Source organism: Eublepharis macularius, chromosome 12 (genome assembly GCF_028583425.1).
Source record: "Eublepharis macularius isolate TG4126 chromosome 12, MPM_Emac_v1.0, whole genome shotgun sequence".
Taxonomy (NCBI): domain Eukaryota; kingdom Metazoa; phylum Chordata; class Lepidosauria; order Squamata; family Eublepharidae; genus Eublepharis; species Eublepharis macularius.
In genome coordinates, this window is record NC_072801.1 from 31,856,987 (window position 1) to 31,871,815 (window position 14,829).

The following is a 14,829-nucleotide window of genomic DNA, read 5'->3' on the forward strand; positions in this document are numbered from 1 at the left end:
GACAACCTGAACCCGAAGCGGCTTGCTGCTTCAGGTTTTGGGTTATTCCGGATCATTTTCCCGCTTCAGGTAAACCCGCAGCAGGAAAACCGAATATTTCCCTGCTGCACACCCCTAGTCTTGAGTCTCAGTGAGAAAGGTGGACTATAAATGACATAAATAAATAAAAAGATGGTTCTTAGGAATTCAGGCCAAGAGGAGGATTTGGGAAGGGTGGCCAACATGTCTGTTGATTCACAGAACCAAGAAAGTTGTGATCTGATTCGGAACAGCGGCAAGCTAAGAACTTAGTGAAAACGATGTGCCATACCTGCAGGTGGCTTTGTGTGGCTTTTATTACAAATTCAGTGAGCTTGTTGGAAAGACAACTGGAAGGGAGACAGGGAACCCCCAGGGGAAGGCTCAAGCCGGTAGCCCCTACCTCCTGCAGGACAGAAGCCAATTATAGACTTGTAGGTCGAGCTCTTCCTATGGAAGGGGTGAGGGACAGCTCCTCTGTATCTTCCTTCAGGGGGCACTTTCTCTGATAACCACCCACCTAACTTCTTATGTCAGAGGCTCAAAGGCCTTGGATGGAACTGATCAGCGGGTTCAGAGGGGACTGAACAGACCCCAGAGTGCAGCAATCCAAGTTTTCAGAAAACAGCTTTTCCCTTTCAGATTAGATTGGAATCTAATTTAGAAAACTGTGACATGTCTGGCTGCCAGTGAAGTACCAGCTGATATTATTTAAAAAGAAAAGAGTAAGAGTGTATGTGTGAGAGATGTTCTGGAACCTAAATCTTGTAGGAAGCCACCTCTTCTGACCAGGAGTTTTTTTTTTTTATCCCCAACTCCAGATGTGTGTGAAATCTGGGTGAAAAGAGGGCATCCTGCAGAAATGGAGGAGGGGCTCCCTTGGTTCCCTGCAGCCCATGTCTCAGTTTGATTCAACGCGGGAATCTCTCTCAACTTGCCCACCTTCAGTCTATACTTAGGAAAGTGCCTCTGAGCATGGAAAAAATGCCTTTCTTTCCCCACTGAAGAACCACATATCATGCTTCCTGCATAAGTAAATAAATAATTTTATTGGAAACCAGAAAGCCTTCACAATGTCATCCGAAGAACACTCAATAATAACAGATAAACATCAAGAGCAGATAAAAGAACAGGATTTACATGTTCTAATTATCACCCCTGCAGATACAGCATTGCTACCCACAAAATCCTGTCTGAGGTTAGCTGTTAATACAGAAGCGGGGGCCACATTCTGGGTTTCATATTTAGCCTCATAATTTAATAGATTTATGATGCAGCATAATTCATTCAACACGCCAGCCGCCTGCCTGAGAACAGTTCCTCCCTAGAAGCTCTGGAAGAGAACCAGATCCTTAACTAGCTCCTGAGCCACACGGGCAGTGCTCTTGCTTTGTAAGACAGATGACTATCCTGCCCTGGGATTCCATAGCTTGTAGTCAGAGAGAGATAAATGCCCTTTTGGGATGAAAAGACTTCATCCAATAAATAACTAGCTCTATTTGGCAAGAGTTTAACTGTAGAATGGAGAGATTTGGGGATTACGATCTTCTTACAATTCAGTATCAGCCGATCTGGTCTTTATCAGGGATATAGCCCTAAAGTAACCATTCCCTAGCAGAAAACTCATACATCTGGTTAGGGGGAAGATGTTCTAGGTCAGAAGGCATTGCCTCCATGCTGAATTGTGCCCTAGCACCTCCTTTCCTAATGTAAACATTGTTCCCCTTAGTTGGCAAGCGGAGAAGTATTGTTAATCCACATGTTCACACATGTGTGTGTGAACATAGTACCAGACTTTTCCATAGCAAGCAGAGGCTCTTTCCATGAGACATTACACATAGCAGGGACAGCTGGAGCCAACCCAGAAAACCCTTCTTGGAAATGTGAGGCCCCGAGAATTGACGGCAACTGTAAGGCATCATTTCTGTTGTGGGTTTGCTTCCAAGCCTCCTGCAGCATGCAGGCGCCTTCTGCTAGAAGCACACCTTCCTTGCTGGAGCTATTCCTGCCCCGTATTCCTCTCCCCGCCCCCCTTCCTGAGCTGTGCACAATGGGGCTTTCAGAGTGGCTGGCTGCACACAGCTGCATCTGTAGCAAAACTTCATAAACACCCAATGTGTAAAAATATGATCCACCTCCGGCTCCACCACAGAGGCGTGGGCCAATGGGGAAGTGAGGCGGTTCCCACAGGCACATGGAGGCAGTGTGACCTAGCAGGCGGACACTGGGCTACCACAGACATCAAGTCCCTGGCAAAAGTGCCACTTCTTAATATGTTTAGTCTGTTTTTCCTGTTGTTCTTCTTCCAGCTGAGCTCAGAGTGGGATGGCGTAGCTGGGGGGGGGAGTACAAGCTGCTGTAAGTTTATGGGGCTTCATTCTCTCTCACACACAGTGGGAAGTTTCTTTTCACAGACAGCTCTTCCAAGCCAAGTGGCCTCCTCTACCCCAGTGACAACTCAGTGGAGCAGTGAACTTGGCACCAGCAGCAATTTTGTCATCTGCCCAAGTTGGGTCCGATTCTAGCTTGGCAGAAGGGAGAGCTGGATCCTGGCCACCCTGCCTCACTAATAGCAGCAGCGTGCTTGAATGACTGCTCCCCCCACCTCCTTCTCGGCACTCGTTTCAGAAGGAGCCCAGCCGCACCATACGAGGAGGCAGCCGTTAGAGAGAGAGAGGGATGGCGTGAGCAAGGAGCCAGGACGCCCCGGCCCCTCGCTTGAACCAGGCGGCACCATTTGCAGCTCCTCTTCCACAGGGCGCCAAATGGAACTACAAAATGAAGCCCTCTGCCTCCTCCCCCTCTCAGTGGTATCTTCCCTTCCCCAGTCCTCTGCTGTGGCTCAGGACTGAGAGGGCTCAGTGGAGCTTTGGGGGACTCGGTGCTGGGATGCTTCTGTTCATAGAGGCGCAGGGGAGGCTTTTTATGGCTTTGTTTTGCTTGCTGGCTGTGAAAAGCTGCATTTGTTCCTTTCTACTCCTGACATCCATGCGGTTGAATTTTGAGCAAGAAATTGAACCCTGTGGCTCCTCTGCTCTCCCAGCAGGGGAGCCTGGACTAATTGTGGGGGGGCTCAAGCAGCAATAAATGCATCATGCAAGGATGGGATCTGCTGGTAAACCTGGCCTGTCCCTTCCCTTTACAAACAGTCCAGCTTCTCATGTTTGGAACAACCTGTATTTCCTCAGGGACCACAACCTGATCCTTGGAAGAGGGGCTGGTTCAAACTGGGTAGTTCCAGATCTCAGTAGGCCATGCTCTGGCACCGCCCCGTGCAGTTCTGTGTCGTGAAGCCTGGGGCAGGAGCAAGCCACTGTCCAGCTGTGATAGAATGCAATATGGATTGCTCCCAGGTTGGCTTGCCTGACTTCCATGTGCCCCACCTCCTCATGTTTGTGGAATGGAAGTAAAAGACTGGTATGGACCATGTGATGGACAGGATTGTGCCTGGCTTCTCAGGAAAGGTGCACCTGCTGATCCACGCTGACACAAATACAGGGAGAATGTTCAGTAGAGTTCTACTAGCTTGAATTTGCTTGTACCAAAAGGGTTGGAATGCCTTCAAATCATACGTCATAGATACCAGGATTTTTAAAAAACAAAATCTTGAGTGTAAAATTTGGAAGGGTAACATTATTGTCTTTAAAGTGTCGACAGTAAAAATATACCTCAAAATCACATTATGAAATTCAAGTTAAAAACTTCAGATTTCAAAGTTTGATATTCTAAAAATGTAATTGAACTTTAAATGTTAGTGTGGTGCCATCAAAACAGTTTCTTCTTTTTCTCCGCACTGCTCCTCCACAGACACGGAAGCTGTCCAAGGCAGAGCGGCAGCGCTTCAGCGAGGAAGTGGAGATGCTGAAAGGGCTCCAGCATCCAAACATCGTTCGCTTCTATGACTCCTGGAAGTCCTCTGTCAAAGGGCAGGTCTGCATTGTGCTGGTGACGGAGCTCATGACTTCAGGCACTCTAAAAACGTGAGCATGGATTCTGCAGGGTTGGGGATGGGGGAGGCTGATGGGATGGTTGTGTGGGGAACACTGCTGAAGGAAGTGGGTCTGAGAACCGGAGAGTCTCCAGTAATCGAGAGGCAGCTTTTGCTTGGGACAAGGAAAATGGTTTGCAGGTGAAGAAGTGGGTGGCCTGTGTTCCTTCCTGGAAGCTTCACAGGGCTGAACTACACATTACATGCCAATGTGTGTAACAAATTCTCAATAGTTGCTATTTCTAAGGAAACGTTACTCCCCTCCCCTGCTGTCTTGCTGCCTGCTCCAAAGTGCCTTTTCTCAGAGCTGCTTGTAGATGTTGGGCTTTGCCAGACAGTTCTGCGTGTCCTGTGGTGTTAGGACCTCTGTGTTGGGTGGAGCGATGCAGCCATTCCTCATTTCCCTCTCTCTGCCTGACTCCAAGGCCTGCTTTGCTATGCCTGCCCATTGCCAGGTGTTTCTGGGTAGTTTGGCTGGCAGTCTAAACTACCTTGGAGGGGAACAGTGCTGGGAGCGTGAGAAGCAACTCCTGCAGGGTTCCCATTAGGCTGTGAGCTGCCTGTGTGGACAGAGACCTGCATTTGTGCCTTTGGCTGAGGGCAGGATTGCAAAAGTCCCAAGGCTGATCTAGACACCTTATAGGAATTGTTGGGTTATGAGGCTTGTATTATGATAAAGGGTACTGGGATGGACCCTGTGATACATTTTTCACTTGGCTGCAGTTTCAAATGGAAAAGGGACCTCACTTCCTCCTCTCTTGCTGGGGAGAGGGGGACTATCCATCAGCTTCTTCCTGGACCCTGGGGAATGTGAAAGGAAATCATCTATCCACCATCTGAGAAGTGTCTCTGAGAGCTCTGCACGAACCTTCTGCTCTTTGATTTCTGGGGGCTACACGGAAGCATCCTGTCTTCCTGAAAAGAGGAACTCTCTGAATTCTTCCTGCTTCCAGATGAGCTTGAAGGACCTTTTAATAGCCAGCCGTTCCGCCAGAGGCTGCCATAAGTATAGTCACAACAGTTACTGTTAATACTTTCTACCAGGCTGTAACTTGCTTTGAAAGCTTTCTTTGAGAGGGGGATATCTGTGCTGGTCAAACAGTTGTATGCGCAGCTTGTGGTGGCACAGTAGCTAGGCTAGAAGAAGAGAGTTGGCAACCCTCCAGCAGAGCCATGAGATCCACACTAGTCCCTGCGGTTGTTGGTCAGGCCATAGGATCAGCAGGTAGTTGGCACCATACCGGGGACACAGCCCTTCATGGCTCCTGCCCTGTTGGATGGCTGCCTGCAAAGAGTCCTGCATGCACTATAAAGAGCAACTAGACCCCAAAAGTCTGCACGTGGTGCTTTGACAGAATCTGTGGTTCTCTACTGCCACCTTGCAGGGGTCCCCACATGGTGGGCTGCTCCCGTTGGGGGCACACAGTGCAACCGCTGAGCTGATGCTTTCTGGGGAACTGCATTGGAACTGTATCTGCACCTTCTGCTGGGGTCACTCCATGGGGATCTGATCCTGTGAGGCCATGCACGGCACAGCTGTTTGGTCTGCAGTAGCACAAGTCTGAGTGCGGTAGCAGGTAATTGACCCAGACAGTGTCATGCTTCCTCCTGCAGGAGTGGAGCTAATATCTGCATGGTATTGTGCAGTCATCATGGTAAGGGGTGCCTATCTGCCAGCCCCATCCTCCCAGCACTGTACACTCTGCTAGCAGCTGTTGAAGGGATTAGGATGGTTGAAGCAAATACACAGTGTGCAGAGAGGGCAAGGGAGACATTTACAGCATTCCCAGGTGTGGTCTGAGATTCCTACCTGAGTGGGGGGCATTGTCTTTGCAGCAGGAACTCCCCTTTGATGTGTATGTCCTAGGAAGAAGAAGTAGCTGTAAAGATTCTGAGCAGAGCAATGTTAGTCAAAATGCAAGAACAGTGTTTGTTCCCCACCTTGGCTGAGCGCCCCCTCTGTGGTGCTAATGGCCCTTCATGGGCAGTTCCCAACACCAAAGCATTCTGTGCTCTGAGTCTGCGTGATGTGACAGAGATAGCATGTACCTATCAATTCAGCTAACGGAGTCTTGGCTGGGGGGACTGTGATTGCATGCAGACTTGACTGGTATCCCAAGTTGCTTTGGTGCTCTGGAGAAGGTGGGAGGTGTACGAGTGGCACTCTGTCGCTTCCTTTGCATAGGGCCCCTGAATGATGAATGTGAGCTACACTGGGGTTTTAATGACATGACTTTGCACCAGTGTCAAGAGGCTGGAAAGACTTAGAAAGCTGACTAAGGCCCTTTTCAGGCACCCTATTGGCCTCTGCACCAGAGCGGATGTAAATCACTTTCCTTCCATGGTGTCTGAGGGTTTCGCCACATTTCTTGAATCCAAGACGTTTTGTAGTTGCAGTGCCGAATCACTGCTGCCTGTTGCTTGGAAGTTCTGTTGCACTTCTAAAAGCCCCGCTTCTTTTCCCTGCTGTTTTCAGCAGAGGTTTCCCTTCCTGCGTTTTAAAAAAATGCAGGAAGTTTTAAAAGTGCGGTATATCCATGTAGCAAAAAACTTTAAAAACATGCGTGCACGGCACCAAGAAATGCAGTGTGATCTGAAACAGAATCGGTGTTCGATGGCCAGGAACATAATGGCTTAAAAAGCTTCCTAAAAGCGCGTTGCTTCAGAGGAGAAACAAGGCAGCAGTGAAGCAACATTGGAGCAAGATATTAGTAAGATATATAATTAGGATATATTAATAAGACTGGGACTTTAGTCCCACTCTGCCCACAGCAGGCGCCTGATGCAGCTCATAGGAGTTACCTTAGCACAATGCGGGCAGAGTGTCAGCAGGACTCAGTCAGCTTTTTTCTAAATCTGCTGATGTGTTTTTGGGATATGCCAGCATAACTTGGAGATACACCAATGTAATTGTTCTCCTAAACTCTTTCGAGCCAAGACTTAAGATAGGGCTTAAAACCTGTGATTTTTTAAAAATGTTTTAAATGAAAGCTTTAATATTACCCAACCCACTCCTTCCTGCTCTGTTCTTCCATGACTCTTAAGGATGTAAGTATCAGGCCTCATAGGAAACTTTTCCAATGGAAAAAGGCACCTTTTTGTGTGGCTTTTAACGAGAGAGCTTGAGAAATCCATTTCTTTCAGCCCTCATAATGGTAGCTGCTATCATTTGTGGATTAGGGCACGGATTTCTCTTTGTTCTGCAGATATCTTTGAGAAGAATTTGTTTGATAACTAACTGCAATGGAGAAATCTCACAGCTCTAAGGAGTCCAAGGAAAACAGGAGAATTGTCTTGAAGAATGCTTCTTCAAGGCTTCTCCCCTTTGACTTGTCAACTTTTGCTGAATGGCAATATTTACAACTGCAACATCCGTTGGCCCTGCAGCATCGAGTGTTTCAGAGTATCCTCCACTTTTGGAAATTCTCATTGAATCAATGCAGAAAACAAAACCTGCAATATTTATTTATAAACATTTGATGTTGGTTAACACAAATGATATGCTAAGTCTCGGGAATGAATGGCTTAAAGAGCTAGATCACCCAGTTTTGTCAAAGCCCTGGGAAATGGCCTTAAACTTTTTATTGGTTACTTCTGTGGATCTTAAGCTGCAACTTATTCAGCCAAAAAGTTATGTTTATGATATATTGGCCTTTTTAGTGAAGGACTGTGTCCAGTTGCTGGCATTTTAACTTAGAGGATGCAACTCTTAAGCAGACGCCTTGAGTGTATCCAGTTATTTGGCCTTTTTTGGGAGGAAGTTCTTTCTCATATTTGCATTAGAATCCTCATTGATTTTTGAGGATGTTTATGTACTCCTGTCTCCTGGAGGCTGACCAGTGATCAGCGAAAATGGCCCCTCCATGCTTTTACTGTAGCTAAAAGATTTATATTACAGCACTGGACAGGCCAATGCACACCTCCTCTAATTCAGTGGATTGGAGACCTTACAACTTCATCACTGTTTGAACATATGATGTATAGACGACAACTGTGTATGGACCTATTTTTAGATATTCAGAAACCTTTTATAGATGCTAATGTGTAGGCCTGCCACTGTTGTCATATTTTTATCTCTATTTTGTATGAGGGTTGTTTTAATACAAAAGAAAGGCTTCCTTTGCTGCTTGTTCAGTGCCTTGTAACAGTGCTCCAGTTTGTTTTCGCACCTTCTTTGAGCTCGCTTCCATCGATTACTGTATTTTTGACAGGATGTAAGGTTCTGGAAGAAGAGTTCCTTGTTATGTGTTGGCAGCTGTCAGCAGGGAAACCTTTGTAGTTTGCCAGTTGTTTAAATGGAAAGCCCTGTCTGTAGTTAGTGTCAATCTTCTGCAGGGCCTTGGCTGCTGCTTTGAATGGTTGGTTTCTTGATAATGTATCCATAGTAATACCTTGGAAAACTGGGATTTTGGATACACTGGAATGGTAGCAAAATCAAAAAGAGTCCAGTAGCACCTTTAAGACTAACCAATTTTATTGTAGCATAAGCTTTCGAGAATCAAGTTCTCTTCGTCAGATTTTGGTTAGTCTTAAAGGTGCTACTGGACTCTTTTTGATTTTGCTACCACAGACTAACACGGCTAACTCCTCTGCATCTATGACTGGAATGGTAGTGAACACATCAACACCACAGTTCCTCATCTCATACATACAATCTCATAAACTGTGAAAAAAAATTGTTTTAGCTATGAAAGTACTTGGTACATATTTAACATTTGTGCAAAATGCCCAATTTTGCACCTTTTGTTAAACAATACCACCCAGCTTGAGAGTCCGACAAGTTTGCTAATTATATTGTAACTTTTTGGTCACTAAAAAGGGATTATCCTGTCAATGTCTCTTCCCCCCTCCCCCTTAATTCTGATGGACCAACATGGTTGCAAAGATTAGTCCAATTAAATTAAAGCTTTATTTGCTTGGCCTTTTTATTGTAAAATCATGAACTAGTCATTTTTTCTTGCAGATTCACAATCAACAGACAAGGTGTCTAGGTGGCTTAACTATTCTTGATCCACCTGCAGTTTTTGATGAGTGCTAGTATGACCTCTTTTTGTGCGAGTCTGGTTCTGTGGAGCTAATTTAGGAACCAAACTGGCAACAAACATGTCGGAACAATACTACCATTTTTTAAAAAACAAACTCAAGAACAGAAACTTGCTGCCAAGTGCAATCAAGTAACTGGTTGTCTTTGAAACAAATTAGGGTAAGCAAGGTCCAACTTTTTGGATCCCACCAAGTGCCAGAGTCCTTTGCTACAGTCCTCTTGATTATGAAGCAACTGGAACCCAGGCTTCGGTTTTCAGCTTGGGATTTAAAGCCCTGCAATAATAATATGATTCCAGTAATAATACCAAACTCAATATAACACACATACACCACTTTTAGTCATTATTGTTCACATACAACGTGTTTCTGATTACCTTATTCAAGGTGATAAGAGCACATAAAATGTTATCAAGCTTCCCAGCAACCGGCCTCTTCCTCAGCTGCCTGGCTCCTGATCCTGACTTGGCTCTACTGGGCTAAATCAATTAGCTCGTGGGGGTTACACTAGGCGGTAGAAACATCTTTCAGGTTTTTCCACAGTCACTGGCAGCTTGCAAAGAACCTGTAAGGCTGTGGACATTACGTTTCCACAGACTCAATCTCTGTATTGAAATTATTTGCATCTTGCTTTGTTCATCTGCTTCCCTAGTTACTGCATTCTTGCCTGACTTCAGAAAGGTTTTGTCAGATTTGAAAAATCGGCGCATAGATTGGTTTCCTTTAACTTTTTTTTGTTTCTTTTATTGCCTTACATTTCTGGCTGTCTGATTTGTAATTATAGCCACCACCAGACATGGCAGCAGGGAGTATATCTGTAATTGCATGTGAATTAGATACTTGCATATATTTTGGGCCTGCAAATCCTACCAAAAGAAGCAGCAGCACTTGCTCCCACTGTTTTGTGGTGCTTTGCTTTGCCTTTTCCTCCTTCATGCCTATGCAAAAGGAATTCTGGGGCAGATAGTTCTTGATATGATAGACCCAGGAGGCCTAGCAGTTCGGCATGTTGCTTGAGATGGCTCCTCTAACACTGCTTCTGACTGGCTCCAGTCAATCTAACAAGATCTGAACAATACATAGGTATAATAAGTTTCTATAAATGTTTTCAGGAATGAGCCACAGCTCATCCTCAGGTTTTTTCCCCTTATGGTAATGTGGATTACAGCCTGGGCTTGGCCTAGGTTCCCAGGTGCCTGCCAGCAACAGACAAACTCCTGGCAGTTTGCCCCAGTGCCCGCCAATTGCTGATGATTGGTGGGAAGTTTTAAGTTGCCTGCAATTGCCCACCACTAGCAGGCAACCCAAGCAAGCAAAAGGTGGGCGAGCTCCTGGTGGGGTGCAAGATGTCACTTCCTGTAGTGACATTATTGCCCTGGCTGTGGGAGTGCTCCTGCTCTTCATGGGGGGCTGATTTTGGCCAGTAGGAGTGACGTTGTTATACCAAGGCTGAGACCAGACCGTTCCTCAGTTAAGTGCTGTCCCTCACCCGCCGGGAGCCTATGGAAACTTGGCAGTCCTAGCTGGGCCCCTCTGGGCCTCTAGACCCCAGTAAAGTGTACCACTCCCCCCCATATGGGGACCCTGGGTGTCTCTGTGTTGGGTTCCCTCTTCTGTACTTCCCTCAGGCTGCTTTTCATGTCCTTGAGGGGGAAGCCTTTAAGGTTTTGATGGCTGTCTGGAGGGGTTCTATTTTTGCCTAGTTTGTTTTACCCACTTTTGCTATTTTTTGTTAACCTGTGGCTGTGTTTTAATCAGGTTATTTTGGTTGGGCTGAGGAATGTGTCTTTCATGTATCTGTCTACATGATGTGATGTCTTCAGGAAGTTTTAACTTAGACATAGAAAATGCATTTGTTTTATGTGCCATTTATTTCATGGCTACTTTGAAGTATTCATTCTTATTTTGCTGGCGAGGGTTATGACTAATGTGTCTGCTGCTTCATTCTGTGTCCATTCCTGGCTTTTTCTAGGTATGTTTGGTACACAATTAAGAAGAAAAAATTCTGGCTGGAATGATGTTTCTATAAGTTTCTTGTAATTGTGACAACTGTTGTTCTTCTGAAAAAATACGTCTTTAGCATTTCCAGTACATGGTAAAAATCAGCTTTTCATTCACAGAAGAACCATCTCATTCCTCTGTTTTTGTGTGTGTGCAGTTTTTAGATTTAATTTTCCCTTTTTATTATAGTTTGTTATATTCTACCTCTCCGGGTGTATACCCGAGGCAGTTGATTGCATAATAAAATACACATGTAAAAACCGTATTTAAAAACCAATTTCAATCAAAAACAAAACAAAAAACCATCAGCAGCAAAAGTTTAAAAAAAAACAAGAAATCATAACTTCCATAAAACACTGGCACTGTGGATTTCTGCTAAATAAAAGCATGCCGAGACAAAGAGAACAAACTCAATGGACAACTCAGCCACTACCTGAAGGAAGTTTAAGGCAAGAGTAAGAAGGGGTTTTCTTGTAAGTTGCCTTGGGAGGCTATAGGTCCTAAAAGTGGGCTGTAAATGACTTAAGAAATAAATTCAAGTTACTGTTATCATCATAGGCCAGTGATCCCCAACGTGGTGCCCCTGGGCACCATAGCATCCATCAGTGGGTTTCCTGGTGCTCATTTGCTTGTTCCCCAAAGCAAAGAACCAATCCTGGCTCTCCTTCACCTCATTGGAGCAGGAGAACCTAGTGGCTCCAGGTCTTCGTAACAGCCATTTTGTGTTTGTGCCCATTCCCTATTCTCAACTTTCTAAAAGTGCCTATATGCACAATGAGAATTGGGGCCTGTCCCATGGTTCACTAGGTACGTGATGCAGTGTGTTTGTAGCTGTCATCATGCCTTGGGACGGGATGGAGGCAGAGCTGAGACCGACTGGTAAACAACTAGACAGTCAACCTGGTTAATCAACTGCTCAGATCATAAAGCATACACAGAACAAATCCTATGAGAAAGCAGGCTTCATTCCAGACAATATGATTATATAGTCAAGGAATTAATGATTTTATGTTGAATAGACTTTGGTGCTTTATAATGGCAGGACATTAAAAAAACACATCTGAACTATAGAGGTGTCCTTGTGGCTTCATAAATGATCAGAAGAATAGCAGGCTAAGAACAGCTCAAGAAAGTGAAGAGGGTATGATCAGAAGCATGTCATGGGGCCTAAAGTATACCTTTGTACCACTCTGAAAGGCTGGGTCTCAAGCTTGGGGGTGGACTGATGGAGGGGCGTTGACTCTAAGATTGATGGCTCCCTCTTTCTGCAGGTACCTGAAGCGCTTCAAGGAGATGAAGTTGAAGGTTCTTCAGCGCTGGAGCAGGCAGATTGTGCGGGGACTGCATTTCCTGCATACACGCTCCCCTCCAATCATCCACCGTGACCTAAAATGCGACAACGTCTTCATCACAGGGCCTACTGGCTCTGTGAAAATTGGGGACCTTGGCCTGGCCACACTCAAGCGTGCATCATTTGCCAAGAGTGTTATAGGTATTTGATGGGTAGAGGGTGGGCCATAAAGGGTGAATCCTGTAGCCATGAAGGGTGAACAGGAAGTAATCAATTAATCATAGAGCAGGACAAGTGGACGCCCTCACAGCTACTTTGTACAGCAAAAGAGGGAAGAGGGAAATGACATTTGTTGGGACAGTTGCAGGGTGGACTTCTGTTTTGCAGGATTTTCATCCAAGTAAACATGTAGTAGGATCTTGCCCAGGAGAATAGCCATTGTGGGATTTGTAAGGGCAATACAGCACTAGCTCAAATGAGGTGTGAAACTTTTTTCAGTTCCACTTGTAGCTGATTGCTGTAAATGAATCCTTTAGTGGTGCTAAAAGATCATACTGGAAGCAACCTTAGAGTATTATTGTCCTCAGACACGTGTTCTGGTACTGTGTGAAATGTAATGGGATGTTTTCTGTTGCCCAGTGTGTTTTTGGAGACATCTTGGTAGACTCGTGAAGAGGGCCGAGTGGGTTTGGTAGCTGAAGATTTGGGGGGTTCTGCTTAAGCTTCCGAGTCTCAGCTGAACCCCATCCTTCTCCCTGCCCAGGGACCCCAGAATTTATGGCACCAGAGATGTACGAGGAGAAGTATGATGAAGCAGTGGATGTTTACGCTTTCGGCATGTGCATGTTGGAGATGGCAACATCCGAATATCCTTACTCAGAATGCCAGAATGCAGCTCAGATCTATCGCAAGGTCACCTCGGTGAGAGCACAGCCTCTGATACGTTTAAGATATTTTTATCCTGCTTTCCAGCCAGAATTGGGTCCCAGAGCCATTCACAGGAAACAAAACCGAATGCAAATGACAAAGTTCAGTGCGAAATGTTCCTTGGGAAGGGGATTCTCTGCGAGGCTAGATCCAAGCATGGTTGAGGGACACCTGGCTGGTCCCTGTTCTGCTTCTGAAGTCTTTATTAATGGCAAGCAGTAATTTGTAAAAAGTGAAATGTCTGGCTGTGTCCGTGGCATGTTTCTGTGGTGTGTACGTATCTGTGGAGCATATTCTCCTATTTAGAAGCCATGTGGCTAGAATGTGATGAGTAAATTGTCTCTGAATTCTGAGATGTGAAGGGAGAAGAGCTCCATACGTGTCTGGGGGCACTTTAATGGTATCTCAAGTGCTCTTGGTTTTCAAAAGGTCTCTACTCTGACCCCCTAGCTGCATTGGAGCCATGCTGGTAGGTGGCAGAGAAGTCTGCCAAGGCCCCCGCCAATGAACAGCTATCAGTGGACAAGAGATTTCTGAGAGGCCTTATGCAGCCCCATCAGCCCATCTTTCACTCCCTAGCTCTCTCTGAGTGAGTCCCTCTGCCCCTTCTCCCCGCAGGGCATGAAGCCTAACAGTTTCTACAAGGTGAAGGTGCCTGAGCTGAAGGAGATCATTGAGGGCTGCATCCGGATGAACAAGAAAGAGAGGTAGGCATGTCTTGAAGTCTGCTTCTGTTCTGCACTTGGATAAAATTAGGCAAGCAATTAGCGTATATTGTTTTAGGTACTCACTAGAAACATATTGATTTTCTTCCTGTCCCTCTTCCAAAGAGCTAACGGTGGTGCACATAGGTTCTGCTCCCTATTTTATTTTATCCTTCTGAGGGAGGTTAGGTTGAGAGAGAGCTATTGGTTCAGCGTCTCCAATGTGCTTCATGGAAGAGTGGGCCTTTGAACGTGGCTTTCTCCAATCCTAATCCAAGACTTTTACAATTTTTTACATAAGTCATGTTTTTAAAAAAGAAAACAGACTGAGATTCTTAGGAGAAAGTAAAGGAGTACATCAATCAACATAATAACAAGTGTGCTTATATACCGCCCTTCTGGATAGATTAGCGCCACACTCAGAGCTATGAACAAGATCAGTGTTATTATTATCCTCACAATACAGTTGGGGAGCTGGGGCTGAGAGGAGTTGGCTTACCCAAGACCACCAACTCGGCCCATGGCAATAGTGGGATTTGAACCAGCAGAGTGCTGATTCGCAGCTTAACCAATTAACCACGATGCTACAGCAAGGAAGAATAGGCAAAATCCACAATGTTGCTGATGTATTATTTTAAAAAATTACAATCGCTCAGAAATCCCATGTATCAAATGTTCAGGAAAATGAGAATATTCTGCTAATCTCTAAAGAGGAATTTTGGAAGACAAATATTCATGATCAGATGTTCAGAATGGGAATGCCTCTGTGTGTGTGTGTGTGTGTGTGTGTGTGTTCTGCACACTCCTAGCCCATATCCTGCCTTGGTCATGCGTGCGGGTAGCCCCCTTCCCTGCAG

General features: G+C 45.5%; 1 protein-coding gene across 2 annotated transcripts in view; it reads left to right on the top strand.

The window, feature by feature from the left end:
* WNK4 (WNK lysine deficient protein kinase 4) overlaps positions 1 to 14,829 on the top strand; it is a 49,907-nt gene that overhangs the window by 12,764 nt on the left and 22,314 nt on the right. For both annotated transcript variants that reach the window (XM_054995666.1, XM_054995667.1), the window contains exons 2-5: positions 3,826 to 3,998; positions 12,322 to 12,542; positions 13,105 to 13,262; positions 13,887 to 13,975. In XM_054995666.1, coding sequence (XP_054851641.1) covers positions 3,826 to 3,998; positions 12,322 to 12,542; positions 13,105 to 13,262; positions 13,887 to 13,975 — 641 coding nt within the window. The remainder of the gene's footprint in view (positions 1 to 3,825; positions 3,999 to 12,321; positions 12,543 to 13,104; positions 13,263 to 13,886; positions 13,976 to 14,829) is intronic.